This window comes from Myotis nattereri (assembly GCF_964212035.1).
Source record: "Myotis nattereri genome assembly, chromosome: 13".
Lineage (NCBI taxonomy): Eukaryota > Metazoa > Chordata > Mammalia > Chiroptera > Vespertilionidae > Myotis > Myotis nattereri.
The window spans coordinates 56,507,631-56,522,000 of record NC_138088.1 but is presented as its reverse complement, the minus strand read 5'-3'; the positions used below and the strand labels follow the sequence as shown (position 1 = coordinate 56,522,000).

Sequence of the window (14,370 nt, the reverse complement as noted above, 5' to 3'; positions counted from 1 at the left end):
GCAGAACTGGTCATTGTTGGCCTCCAGGAATCTCCTAACAGCCCAGGGACATCCCCTGTGTTGGGCCTTCCCGGAGAGAGGAGCATGTATGCGGGCCCGCAGGTCTCTGCTGCGTTCGTGGCGGGTCTGCATGTGGTGGTCTTGGTGGGCCCACGTGCAGCCGCGCTCCCAACAGGGCATCCTGAGCGGGGGCTGGCAGCCCTCCACCAGCCCGGGCCTGAGACTTTTGAGGAACAGATTCATACGTTTCTTCACCAGACCCCACCATGGCGTGGGGTTACCATCCATGAAAAGAAGCCCCCAGGCTCTGATGTGAGAGAACCAGGCCAAGCCCTGGCTGCAGGGGTCAGCCCAGGTGGGGGTGGCCCAGCAGGACACCTTGTCCAGTGAGGTGAAGGGCAGGCAGCTAGAAGCTTGGTCTGTGTGCCCTCCTCTCTCCATCTCACATAAAAACCCCTTGTCCTTGCACATGAGTGATGTTGGCTGGATGTGGAGGGAATCGATGTTATTAAATAAATTTGTATTAAGGTATGAGCGGACGGTAATTCCACAGCCCTCTTAAACATACTCACGGTGTTAACGGAGGATGCCAATTAGCCCCTGTAAATCTGCAGGCTGCGAGTGTTAGTGGATAATGAAGTGGAGTGTCAGACTCCAGGTGGCGGACCGGCGATTTACGAGTCACGGTGTCCCCGGGAGCACCTAGCCTGCTGGGTCCCCCTCATCACTCCCTGCTCCCCACAGGTCTGCACGGGTGGGACATGGGACCCCACGGGGTGTGGCTGTTTGGATGGAATGTAGTGACGTGGTTATTCACAACATTCATCTGCCCTTTTCTAGCTAAGAAGTATAAAAAAGTCACTGGCAAGGAGATCTACTCGGACACGTTGGAGAGCACGCCCATGCTGGAGAAAGAGAAGTTCCCACAGGACTACTTCCCCGAGGTGCGTCCGGAGCCCGTGCCACTTTCTCCCAAAGCACTTAATTTTCAGGGTGGTCACGTGAGAAGGGACATTTAGGACATGGGGTCTTCATATCATGGTGGGGATCACATCGCTGCTGCCACGCTCCCATGTTCTCTTTCTGGGAGGATCTGAAGTGTGCGTGGGTTCATGGGTTGCCTTAGGTAAGAGCTGAGAGAATCTGCAGTGTTTGTTGTTAAAACAACTGGTAAATTTTTTAATCCTTATTTCCTGGCAGAGGAACCGTCCCCAATGATGCAGGAAAATGATTATCAGTTCAGGTTGGCCTGGCATGTGAGCGGGTCAGTCTAGCCAGTGACCTACTCGACCTTCATAGCTATGGTGTGCCAGGCAGTGACACACGGGGCATGTTCCTGCCCACGAGTTCGGTGTGTGCCAGCGAGAGGAACTGCCGAAAGCCCGGTCCCAGGCAGTGGCTGCTTCATACAGATCAGGGGTTAAGGAAAGTGTGGGATTACTTACCACCCACAGCTCAGACTCAGTCAGAAAATGCTGATATATTTCCTGTGGGTTTTACTGCATCTTGTGTAGTTGTGTTATTTTTATGCGGATTGCACTGCACACACAATTTCGGATCCTGTTTCTTTACTTGACATTATAAGCAGCCCTTTGGAGTCTCCTAATCCTGTGCACTCGCTCATGAGTTGATCCAGAGTTGGTCACCTGTCCTTTACCTCCTATTAACTGGGGCCGGATGTGGTGCTGATTGAAGCCTTTGGGGCGAGATGGAGGCCTGGGCGCCCGCCTCCCTGACAGAGGTATGCTCAGCCGCAAGAAGGATTACTTTCAGTCCCTTCTGCGTGAGGACTGCCCGCTGCTCAGCAGACCCCCACCTGCACTCCCAGCTGATCTTCAGCAAGGCCACAACTTTATTAACTTGTTTTATGACCTGAGCCCGGAGTGAAGGAATGGTGGCTGCCTCCATAAAGGATGGCCCTCTTGTCACGCCAGGGCACGGCTTCCTCATCCATTGTCCTGAGCCAAGGACGGGTGTCAGAGGCCCGGCCTCCTGGCCTGGCTGCTCCGCCTGAGGCTGGAGGAAGGCATGCCCGGAAAGCTGTGGAAGCTTCAGTTCTGGACCTTCCATGAGCACAGCCAATGCTGTGACTTCTGGGATCCTCCCTGAATGTTGGCCGTGGTGAGTCCTGTCAAGAGGGTGGGGCCACGGTTCCCTTGGAGATGTCAAGGGGCAAGAAGTTGGTTTCAGAGTCCAGTTTTGCTAAGCTCCAGGCCCTGTCCCAGTCCAGACCCAGCTTTGCTTACCTGGAGTCTGGGTTGGGGCCCACACAGGCTGTGGCCCTCGCCTGAGGGTGACCAGGGGCCACAGCGGCACAGGTGGGGCCTCGGCCTCCTCACAGCAGGAGAACGAGCTTGGCCAGGGCCCCTAGGGTAGTTGGGGCTCAGCGCCGAGCTGGACATGCTTGGCAGTGTCCAAGGTCCTGACCCAACACCCACAGGTGGGAAGCCCCGAGCCCCTCTCTGTCTTGGTTACAGGCACCACTGGCCATGTGAGGCTGTTGGGACCTGGGTTGTCCTAGCTCTTCTGTTCTAATCCTGAGGTCCAGTCTCAGCCCAGAGGGGCACTCACCCCACCTAGGGTAGCTGAGGTTCCCCAGAGGAGACCTGGGAGGGGAGGTAGGGCTGACAGAGGTGCCCATGAGCTGGCCATGCCCAGGTCAGTGCTGGGGCTGGGCAACGGGGCTGGCCAGAGTGATCCTGTGATGGCAGTGGGCAGTGCTAGACAGGGGGCTGATGTGGTAACAATTGCAGCCAGTGTTGGGGAGGCCTTAAGCCCCTGCCTCCCCACCTCAAGTAGTTCAAATTCTTTATATGCAACTTTAAAGTTTTGAACTGTTACAAATGCTGGAAGATGGAAAGGAGTGGCCGGCAGGTGCCAGCCTCCAGACTGAAGAGGAATTGGGCTTGGCTCTGTCTGTCCCCCGGAGCTCAGCTCTTCTCTCTTCCCAGCCTCCAGGGCATGGGCGCCTGCTGGTACCTGGGTCAGCCCAAGTGCCTGATCCCACGAGGCAGGTGCTTCTCCAGGCCACTCCCCACATAGCAGCCTCTCAGTATCAGGGACGCTATTCCCACTCACACGCGGAACAGGATGCACCCTGATACCCAGCTTGTGATGGACCCCAGCATGCGGCCCCCGCCCCCCCCCCCCAGGACTCACATGGTCCCCCTGGGGTCTCTTGTCGCTTGTTGGCGACTCTCACTGCATCTTCATCCTTAGAAATGGGGTCACCAGAGGCTGCCAGTGTCTGTCATCTGTGAGCGGCGATGCTCTCTGAAGAAGGGGCTTCTGTGACGGTCACCATGTGTTGGTGGACAGAGGAAGGGGAGGCTGAGGCAGTGCATGCCTTGGTAGGTGGCTCCCCTGAGGAGCCAGGTTCCTATGGAGAAGTCTCCAGGCGCTCAGGACTTGCTCCCAGGCTCAGCACATCTGTCAGGGCTCCCGTTTCCCCTCCCTCCATGGCCCAGGCTCGGGGAGTAGAGGCCAGAGCTCAGGCTGATGGTGTGGATGGGGGGCAAGGTCTGGGGACCTCAGCTGTGGCATCCCACTTCTTGAATATCCCTGAGAGAGGACACCCTGGTGGGGTGGGGCGTGGCCGTTGGCCTTGATGCCCAGGTTCAGGGTACTGTTCCCAAGGTGCCAGCATGGCTCCCTAGGGACAGACAGCAAGGGGCTGCCTCCCTCCCCTGGGACAAGTGGCCTGGGTCCAAGCCTGAAGCCTGTGCTTAGCAGACCTGGCCCCAGGTGACCACACTGCCGCACCTACAGGGTGGCCACACCGTCACGGGGTGCACCCCAATCTCTCCACTGTAGAGCAGCATGTTGCCGGGACAAGGGGACCGCCATACCCAAGCACTGGCTTTGCAGGCTGGCTGTGGTTGTTTCCTTGGATATGACGTTGCCACATGAGAAACTGGCTCAGCGCTCGTCTCAGATGGGAATCTCTGGAGATGAAGTCACACCATTTCCAGAAGCGAGTTGCCTCCGGGACCATGTGAGTCCCTTAAAGTGGCTGAAGGGAAATCTTACTGAGAGCGCCGGCACCTCCAAGGTCCTGTGAGTGACGAGGCACTTTGAGGTGTGCAAGGCGTCCATCGGCTCTTCGTCTTCAGTGGAAGGTGGTACGTCCTGGTCAGGTACCTGGGCGCCACGTCAGCGTGGCTGGTGTGGGGAGGCACGTGCTGTGGCAGCAGCTGTCGCCTGCTCCTCCCTGTTCTGTGCCTTCAGGCCAGTCTCTCCGCTTTATTTGAACACATTTTGGGGGAGGGAATTAGTTTAAGACGGATTTCCGTTTCTTTTATTACCATCACTTAAGGATAATCTAAATGTAATTACCATGATGGAGGCAATTCCAAATAATTACAGCCCCTGCATATCAAGCTCACAAAACTTTCCCTGCTGATTTATGGCGGCTTTGGCTCAGCATGACTCTCAGATGCTGCCTCTGGGAGCAGCACTCCAGATAATGTGAGACCATTTTTAAAAAGCGGATTTGTGTAGTCGATCAGGGCCGAGGCATTTTTTTCCTCTTGCCCGTAGTGAGAAATTGGTTGTTACCATAGATCACAGGCCTGCTCCTGGCTCTTATGAAAGATGAATTAATTTCACTAATGCTCCGAAGCGGGCCTTTCACAGGGAGGCTGTGTGGCGAGAGCCTTCCCGCAGCCTCCCTTTCTCACTGGTGATTTATGCCGTCTTTTAGTAGATGAAACCGCCTGTATTTGCCATCCATCTGCTGCCTAAAGGAATCCTATTAACAGGGGATCTGAGCAGAGACTTAATATTGTAAGGTGAACGACGTGGCAGCCCCCACTCCCCGCCCGGGCATGACGTGGCTTTCACTTCGTGATGATAACCTCGAAGTTTATCACCCCAGCCAGTGCTGTCCCCGTCCGCCCCAGCCCCCGTCCGCCCCAGCCGCCGCTGCCCCCGTCCGCCCCAGCCACTGCTGTCCCCGTCCGCCCAGCCAGTGCTGTCCCCGTCCGCCCCAGCCAGTGCTGCCCCCGTCCGCCCCAGCCACTGCTGTCCCCGTCCGCCCAGCCACTGCTGTCCCCGTCCGCCCCAGCCAGTGCTGTCCCCGTCCGCCCCAGCCGCTGCTGTCCCCGTCCGCCCCAGCCGCTGCTGTCCCCATCCACCATCACCTGGAGCCCTCGGTGGGATCTCAGAGGGTGGCCAGTGACCAGAAAGATTAGCACACAGCCTGGCTTCAGACTGACTCCCATTCCGAGAAGTGATGGAGGCTGGAGGCCATGTCCTTGAGGTGTCCCCACATTCCAGAGTTAGGTCCAGAGTCAGAGGAGGGGCGGGGAGGGGAGGAGGCGAGAAGGAGGAGGGGCAGCCAGCTGGAGCCTCTGGGTGCAGGAGCCAGGGGTTAGGAACAGCCTCGCAGGGTCACCGCTGAGTTACACATCCCCGCCAGGAAGGGCAGTTTTCTGCTGCCCAGGGCCTGCCCTCCCACTGAGACAGAAGGAGCGGCCTGGGGTAGAAGGTGAATTGCCGGCTCTCCAGGAGGGGCCAGTCAGACAGTGGGTGCCTGTCAAGGCCCCTCTCCCTACCGAGCAAGGTGGCGGTTCTGTTCTGGAAAGATGCGCCTGTCTCTGCTCTGACACTAGGAGACGTGGGCCCCACCAGGTCAATATGGCTCTGTCCCCACCCACATCCCAGCTGACTCCTGCCCGGGGTGGGGTGGGGTGGGGTGGGGTGGGGTGAGAGCACCAGCCACCGAATTCCCGATTCTGGCTTCTCCCACTCACTCGCTCTGTGACCTTGAGCACAGTTCTTAACCTCCAAGTCTCAGTTTCCCAGTCTGTAACATGGGCACTGGCGGTGCCCTTCCTGTGGCTGATGTGAGGATTGAATACGCCTCTGAGCTTCAGGCGCTGGCCTGTCAGTCCCTGGGCACAGGCTGCTGCCCTGCAGGCAGGCATGTGGGGCTGGGTGGTGCTCACAGACGCTGCTTCAGCACCTGACACAGTCACTGAAAATAAGATTCTAAACCAGATCTGGTCAAATCGGTGACTCAGAGGGATTATTAATGAGTTCATCTAGAACAGCGGTTCTCAACCTGTGGGTCGCGATCCCTTTGGTGGTTGAATGACCCTTTCACAGGGGTCGCCTAAGACCATCCTGCATATCAGATATTTACATTACGATTCATAACAGTTGCAACATTACAGTTATGAAATAGCAACAAAAATAATTTTATGGTTCGGTCACAACATGAGGAATTGTATTTAAAGGGCCAGAAGGTTGAGAGCCACTGATCTAGAACATAGCCAAGAGACACACGATTTAGGGTTGAAGAGAGGGCTCTGGGCAGAGGGCTGTCATGGAAGAATCGGGAGCCTGTGTTTAGATGTCGCGTGTGAAGTTTGGTTGGTAGGGGAAGTAAGGAAATCGGTGGGACAGTAGCTACAGGGGCTGTGGGGTGGCAGGAGAGCCAGGCACTGAGTTATTTGTTACATGAAGTCAATCACTGCAGAGTCTGGGCCCTGCGCTCACGCAGGGAGCACTTCAACACCACCGCCTTTGATTCCCATGTACTTACCTTCGTCCCTGTAAGCCCAGGCCCACAGACACGGACGGAGTCCTGGCCTCCCACCATTGCCTGACCCTGGGGCACACCTCCTCCCCCTGCTCTGTCCCTCAGTTGACCCAGGTGACTGTGCACCAGGCCCTGCGCTCCTGCTGGGAGTATTGGAGGGAACGGACAGCCTTATCCACACCTTTTAACTTGGTGTTTGTGAGCTGAGGACTGAGCAAAGTCTCCCGTGTCTCCTGGGAACTTGTAAGGGGTGCTGGCAGGAGCCCCACTCCCCCAACTGCTTAAGCTGTGAAGCGACCCTGTTGAGTGTTCTATTTAAATTAAAATTCATTCAGGTAAAATGGCAGCATTTTCAGTGCTGAGCGACCCTGGGTGACCACTGGCTCCCGCATGGGCAGTGACACATATTTCCGTCATCGCAGCTGCATCCACCCTCCCTTGCCCTGCCTAGGCACGAGTGGACCACGCAGGTTCCATACCATGGGTCTCTGACCTGAGATTGACAGCAGCTGTGCAAGGCAGTGTGGGACCCGCCCCCACATACCCCATGCCCCCCCTCCCCCAGGTCAGGAACCAACAAGGGAGGAATGTGGGGCACCAGTGACTTTTGTCCCCAGCTTCTCCAACAGGGTGACCTGGAGGGAGGGAGAATGAAGCAGAGGTGAGCGTGGTTCTTTGCTTAGCCGGCCTCCTCTGATGATCGGCTCTCCCAAGGCAGGTCCAGGCCCCAAGTTGGTGCCGCAAGGGAGCAGCTCTCAGAGGGGCCTTCGTGGGCCCAGCGTCCAGGATATCTTTGTGGTACGCTGCTCAGGTGTGCATGGCCAGCAGCGCACCCTCATTTGACCTGGGCCCACCTGGTTTCCTAGTAGCTCTCTCGGGGCTGGGGAGGGGTTTTAACAGATGGTGGTGGCCGTGCGTGTTTGTACCTGCTCTCCTGCGTGCTGAGCCGTGTGCGTGCACTTGGCCTGCACGGGAAGTGGCATCTCAGCCCTTGTGAGCTGAAAGGTTAGCGTGTTCTCTGACTGAGAAGCCTCTGATGCATGCGTGTGAGTCGCTGCCTCCCTCCTTCCTCTTTTCCCACTCACCTGCGTGACCTGTTTATTTTTCAGTGCAAATGGTCAAGAAAAGGCTTTGTTCGGACAAGATGGTGCGTCGCAGACTGGTATGTTCCGCGTGTTGACTGTTCGTCTCTGCTTCATGGAGTTCCCCGTTTTGTGTTTTGCACAAGTCGGGTGTGTTGAACGTCCCTCAAAGGCTGTGCCGCCCCGAGTCCCAGCCGCCTGACCTGCACCCCTGCTCTGTGGCGCTTTTTGCTGTCAGTGACTGTGTGACACGGAGTATTGTCTCCCGGTCCCTGAAAGCCCTGCTGCCTCCTCCCATGGCTGTGATGTGAGCAGCCCTGCTCCTCCTGGCAGCCCCACCCCACCCCACCTCCACCCCCCCCCCCCCCCAGCTCTGTGCCTCGCTGCGGCCACATTGAAGGCGGCCCCACAGCATGTCCTGAGGGGTTTGGGGCATGGCAGCAATAGAACCCCTCACCCAGCGACCCAGGCTGGGCCTTCCTGCAGGTGGCAGCTCTCAGTGGCTCAGCAGGAAACCTCAGACCCCTGGCTGTGAAGGCCAGCACTGCTCACCCTAATGTGTGTTCTCCTGGGGGTGCCGGGGTCAGAGGGCCATAGTCTGAACTGAGTGAGAGGTCTTAGCGGGGTGTCACCTTAAATGCTACTGATGGGCTTGTGCAGGCCAAGAGTGTGCACCCCACTGGTGTGGACAGAATGTGGGGCAAGGCACAGCTGGGGTCGGCTCTGGAGCTGGAGCCCGTGTCCCCCACCTGACTCTGGAGTGCCCATCAGGCGGCCAGAGTCTGCCAGTGACCACAAGTTGGATGGAGCAGCAGGTCCTCAGCCGCCCTGCTATTTGCACATGGCCCCTCCCTTTGGCTGCTTAGGTCTGGTGTTCTCTGGAGCAGGGGGCCCAGAGAGGTGGGGAGCCCCAAACAGAGCTGCAGTCTTTGTGACCTAATCCAGGGAGTGGCAGTCACCATTTCCTCCCTTTGCTGAGGGCCACACAGGCTGCGGTATGAGGGAGGGCTGATGAGGGCACCAGGAGCCGGGGTGGGGGTCATCTGCCCCTGCAGGAGAGGCCGAGTTCTCTACCCTCCGTCTCCGTGGTCAGTCCTGTCCCACTGGGTTTGGGGCCTGGTGGTCTCGGCCCTGCAGGTGACTGTGGGGTGGGGGCTGACTGCCTCACCACAGCCTTGCAGAAGCTGAGGCTTCAGGGCAACCCTCAGCCTTTCCTGGGCTATGATCTTGGGGGCTTCTTAACGGAAGTGAAATGAATCATATAGTGACCCCCAGTCGTGGGGCCCTGACAGTGAGCTCTGTGGGCACCTGGAGCCAAATCACCTGCTGACTGAGGGAGCTGAGGCCTCCTCCCTCCACTCCTTTCAGTTTGAAGGGCCCCCTCCTTCCTGCCCTCCCTTTCTCCCTTCCATTTCTCCTCCTCCTTCATCCCCTCTTCCCTCCCTCCCCTTTCCACTCCTTCCTCCTTCTCCTTCATCCCCATTCTCCCTCCTCGTCCCTCCCTCCTTCACTCCTCCCTCCTTCATCCCTCTCACCCCTCGCCACCTTCCATTCCTTCCTCTTCTCCTTCATCCCCTTCATCCCCTCCCTCCCTCCCTCCCCTCCCTCCTCCACTGCTCCTTCCTTCGTCCCCCTCCCCACCTTCCACTCCTTCCTCCTTCTCTTTCAGCCCCCTCCTCCTCCCTCCTCTCCTGCCTCCTCCCACTCCTGCTCTTCCTGGCTCATTGGCAGCTTGAGAAGAGCTTCTGTGATCTTGCATTTGCAAAGATGTTCAAGAGGACACTTCAGGTCTCCTGTGTCCTCTGAGCAGGTGTGTCCTGCTCTGGGTCAGCCGGAGAGGCCGAGGAGGACAGGAGTATGGCACAAGTGGCTCTGCCCACTGGCGACCCTGGGGCCCGGCCAGGCCTTGCTCCACATCCCTCAGGACCTCGGGCAGGAACAGGGTTGGAGAGGCAGTGCCCGACCCGAGGCTTCAGCCTTTGTCTCTGAGTCTCCTTCTCTGTCTCTGCAGCGCCTTTGACTTGGTGAACATCCACCTTTTCCATGACGCCTCCAACCTGGTCGCTTGGGAGACCAGCCCCTCTGTGTACGCGGGCATCCGGCACAAGGCCCTGGGCTATGTGCTCGACAGGTAGGTGCTGTGTGCGTGGCCCCACCCCACTGCCCAGGACTGTACGGCTTGTTCTTTTAAGCCACTTATTTTGTTTTTCCATTTGCCAAAAATATGAAACTTGCCAATGTTGACCCGTTGATAAAGCACAAATCCCAACCCCTGTCCCAAGGCTCCAGCAGTCCCTCCCAGGCAGACTTAGGATGGGTGGCCTCATGCTTTCTCTTCAGTTTTGTGGGAGAGCTAAGAAAATGAACCCAGGGCTAGGCAGAAGTAGATGCCAGCTGGGACACCTTGGAGTCTGACAATTACATCACAGCCCTGGGTTCTCCCAGCTGGAGGCGGTGCCTCTCAGTGGCTCCGCCCACCAGCAGCTCCTGGAGGTTGTGGGCTGGGTCCCTTGAGCACCGGGCTATACACAGTCTGCTCAGCAAGGCTGAGCCACTGAGCACCTCCCTCCCCATTCTGCTCACAGAGCCTGGGGCCTGCGCATCTGGGGAGGCTAGGGGAGCAGCCCAGGGGTCTTCAGAGCAGGGAAGCTGCTCCTGCCTCTTGCCCAAGCTCCCAGTAGCCTCTCCTCACTCCCTCTCGCAGGTGATTTTTCAGGACCCTCTGGTTCTGGACTCCGAGGGGCCCTCCTTCTGTCTCTGGCTGTCTCGTGCACCCTTTCACAGGATCCAGGTTGGTAGGCTGTCATTGGGAAAGAAGGTGTCCCCTCAAACTCAATTGATAGGTTAGGTTTGGTTTGGGGACCAGGGTCCCTCTTGATTCAAAGACAGACCTCTTGCTGTATGGAGCTTAGCCTCGAAGCCTCGTCCCAGGGCTGCTCTCCTGCTGCTCATCCTGCTCAGGCCTCAGCGAGTCTCTCCCCACCAGCATCCCGTGACCTAGGTGGCAGTCAGACTTCCCAGGCTTGGGACAGCTGCTACCACAGCTCAGTCCTCTCCTCCTTCTGCCTGGTGATCTCAGATTTCTCCAGGACCCCACCATGTCTCCACACTGCTCACATCAGAGCAGTGAGGACTATGGCTCTCCTCTCCTTGGCCCCATGTCACCAGCTAACCTCTTTCTGGCACTGCGTCCAGACCCTGACCTTTTGACCTCTCCTGTGTGCACCAGGCTCGCCTCTGGACTTCCCCCTGGCATGGGCAGGGGTCCCTCCCTGCAGGTTCCTTCCTTCTGGGTTCCTCTCAGCAGGATGTACCCTCCACAGGGGTCGGAGGGTGGGGTTCTGTCCCTTGCTGCCATGTGTGACGGTGGTGGTACTTCACCTCCAGGGCCCTGAGATGAGGGCCTACGTCCTGTCCAAGCAGCCAGGTCTCTGCTGCAAGCTGCCAGGCCCACACAGAGGAGGCAGGAGTGCAGGATGTAGGATCTGGTTGTCCTGCCCACCCAGGGCCCAGCCCCCTCAAACCCTAACGCAGCCTCCAGGTGTGACCAGGCTGGGCTTGGAGGTGGGGTGACTTGGGGTGAGGAAGGGCCAGAGCAGACCTGGGCCCAGACCTGAGCTCCTCGCCTGACTCCAGAGCTAGGGCCTCAGCCACAGGACCATGGGGCCCGTTGCTTGGTCCGTGTGCTGACCCATGGCCACCTATGACGGGGGCTTTCAAGCCCCCGGGCCGGGGCATGACATCCTTTGGCCAGCTCGACCATTAGTCCTTTGTTGCCTGTTCTCACCCAGCGGGCTCTGGAACGCCTCCACCATGCAGGCCCCAGTGTTGCTGAGTCTATGCTGAGGCCCCAGGGAATCAAAAACCTGCGTTGGTTGGAGCAGGTTCTCTCTGGGCACTGACCTGACAGCGCTGGCGTGGAACGCAGTGTCACGATTCAGGAGGCAGCAAAGAAGGCAGGGTGTGCGGTGACATCAGGCTCAGGGGAGCTGCCCTGGGAGCGGTCCCTTGCAGTGGCTGATGCTGGCCTCCCCGAGAGCTGCCAGGCTGGGGCGCTGTGGGCAGAGCCACCATGCCTGGGACAGCGAGCCCAGGGCCAGGAATAAGGACCTCGTTAGGGAACTACTGTGTGCGGTCTCTGGCTGACAGGTTCTGGTGGGCTGCACTCACTGGGACCTCCCATGGAGCGGGGCTAAGGCAGACCCGAGAGCAGTCTGCTTTGGTGGCTGTGGTCAGGTTGTCAGTGGGGTGTGGCATTAAACTGTGTCATTGCCCCAAACTGCCATTCTCCTGCAGCCTCAGGGAAAGCAGCCTTAGGGTTTTGGCACTTCCCTGTGGCTTTGCATTCCCACGAATCACTTGTGTGGGGGCTCGGCCAGCCGCAGATCCGGCCTCTGCACGCAGCACAAAGGGCGGCTCTGTAGGAGTGTGAATACCGGGCCGCCCTTTCATCAGGGCTGCTAACCTTTTGGCAGCCACCAGCAGACTGCATTCTGCTCTGCCGATTGGGAGGACAATGCCATGCCGGCCCTTTGAATGGACGTTGCCACCAACAGTGCCCCATTCACTCTTTGGGAACCTCTGGGTGCATTGTCTGCAGGCCGGGAACACAGGGAAACAGCGAGGAGGCTCCGAGAGGCGAGCCTGCCTTCTTGGCTTAATCTCCCCGTGAAGTTTTGTGGGTCCGCGTTTCCATGAGCTGCTGCCCTCAGACCTGGGGAAGGTGGCATGTTGTCCTGAAGCCCTATTCCCAGGGCTGCTGGTGGGACCCTGTGTTAAAACAGAGGCTCCCAGGGTTATGTTAGCAACCTTCCTGTAAATCTAAGATTATTCCAAAATAAAACGCTTATTTAAAAATGGAGAGTTTGTGTTCAGAAGTGTTTAACCTCCCAGCAGTACCAGGCGTGCGTGCCTCTGGCCCCTGGGCCCTCGGGCCATCATACGCAGGCGTGGACCCAGAGCGCCCCTCCCTCGAGTCTGGCCGATTGGGAAGGGCTCTTGTTGGAGATGTGGAAATAGGGTTTTCAATGTTAAAGTGCAGATAGGGAGTTCCTCTGGGTGGTTTTATTACAAATAATAATCTTCGCTTTTTGTGCAGTTTAATTTTTGCTTTTAATCTCTTGTTATGAAACTTTTAAAAAGAAGACAAACCCCCAATTAATGAAGAGCATCAGGCTGGCACTTGAGGTGTGGGGCTCCAGGGATGTGGGGCCTGTGTTGGCCTGGGGTCCCCTCTGGCCCTGGACCAGTCTGTCTGCCTCCCGGACACACGGTTAAGCTCTCTGGGGAGGACTTGGGGGTTTAAACGGAGCAGAGACCTCAGCCAGCGTCCCTCCCGGGCTGAGACTTCCTGACACCTCCTGGAGCTTTCGGCCGTGAAATGAGATTTTTTTCCACAAGTGACAGGGTTCTTCTGTCTTCCCTTTGAGATGTGGCCTGGCCTAGTTCAACAGAAACATTTTTACATTACAGCTGTGAAATCTTGGCATAAAGCTCCCCTTTGTCCCCCCCCATTATTTTCTCACAAATACAGTCCATTGTCACAGCGCTGAAGTTAATTTGATCAACATTGGGACATTTAACTTTTATGTCCGGTCAAAAGAGTTGTTTCATGCTCATTTTGGGCATTCAAAGGAGATGATGGCCAGAAAAATAATGTTGCCGTGAACAATTCAGGGCAATTAGTTTCCCAGGGAGAGGCGATGTGATGCCGGCCGCCCACGGCCCCCTTTGTCATCCCAGGGCCGGTCATCAGTCAGCTGTCAGCCTGCTCAAAGGCCCTCCACCCTGAATGTGTCTCTTCAGGCCGTTCCCAGAACTCGCTCGCTGTTTGCGAGCAAAAGAGAAGCGCTGGGGTCCAGGCTGAGGCAGGTCCCGCAGACTTGGGCGCTGGGCGCTCGTTCCCACCACCTGACTTCCTGTTCTTCCTGGTTGTAAGCACATCCGTCCACTCCGGGACCTCAGCCTGGAAGCCTGGGTGGCCGTTGTCATGTCTGTTTGGAGCCCAGCTCGGAGTCGGGCGGCACAGGCCAGTGCTCACCACGCGGCGTTTTCAGGGTGTCGGGCAGGATCACGCCCAGTTAGGACACGTCAAGTCCAGTTGCATCCCAACAAATGAGCTTGCTGTTCCACGTCTCAGATGATTGATGATATCTGTAATCTATCCTTCATTTTATTTATTGAAAACGGATTCACACGTCCAGAAAAGTGAAGGCTCTGATGACAGCCATGCATCCTCCACTCAGCTCCATTAGGCTCATGTCTCCATGTTTGTGTCATGTGTCCTTTCGCTAAGAAGTGAAACGTAGACGCCATCTCTATGATCTCCATCCTGAATCCTTGTCCTGCCCCTCCCCGTCACCATCTTGATTTAGTGCCTGTCCTTCCATGGCCACATTGCTGTGCTGCTGGCATGCGTGAGCACATGTGCATGTTGGCTCATCTGCGTTTTCATCGTCAGCACTGGCATCTCGAACACCGTCATGCTGAGCACCTGCTCTGCAGGCATTCCTGGCTCGGCCTTGTCCCTGCTCTGGTGCCACTCCCTCTGCGGGCACTGCTTAGGGCCATTCTCGGTGTTTTACTGACTGCTGGACTATGCCTGCTGCTCCCCTGTGCTATGACCAGGTGCACGCCCACATCCTCCAGGGCCTGGTGTGAGCATAGCATTTCCCCAGCACCTGTGAGGCTGAGTGTTATTTCCTGGGTTCACTGGTGTTGAAGTGTGTAAGGACTCGCTCGGCT

At 57.5% G+C, this 14,370-nt stretch overlaps 1 protein-coding gene across 1 annotated transcript in view; it reads left to right on the top strand.

Moving 5' to 3' along the window:
• INPP5A (inositol polyphosphate-5-phosphatase A) overlaps window positions 1-14,370 on the top strand; it is a 140,152-nt gene that overhangs the window by 91,757 nt on the left and 34,025 nt on the right. The window contains exons 6-8 of the mRNA XM_081104480.1: window positions 841-944; window positions 7,654-7,706; window positions 9,638-9,757. Coding sequence (XP_080960606.1) covers window positions 841-944; window positions 7,654-7,706; window positions 9,638-9,757 — 277 coding nt within the window. The remainder of the gene's footprint in view (window positions 1-840; window positions 945-7,653; window positions 7,707-9,637; window positions 9,758-14,370) is intronic.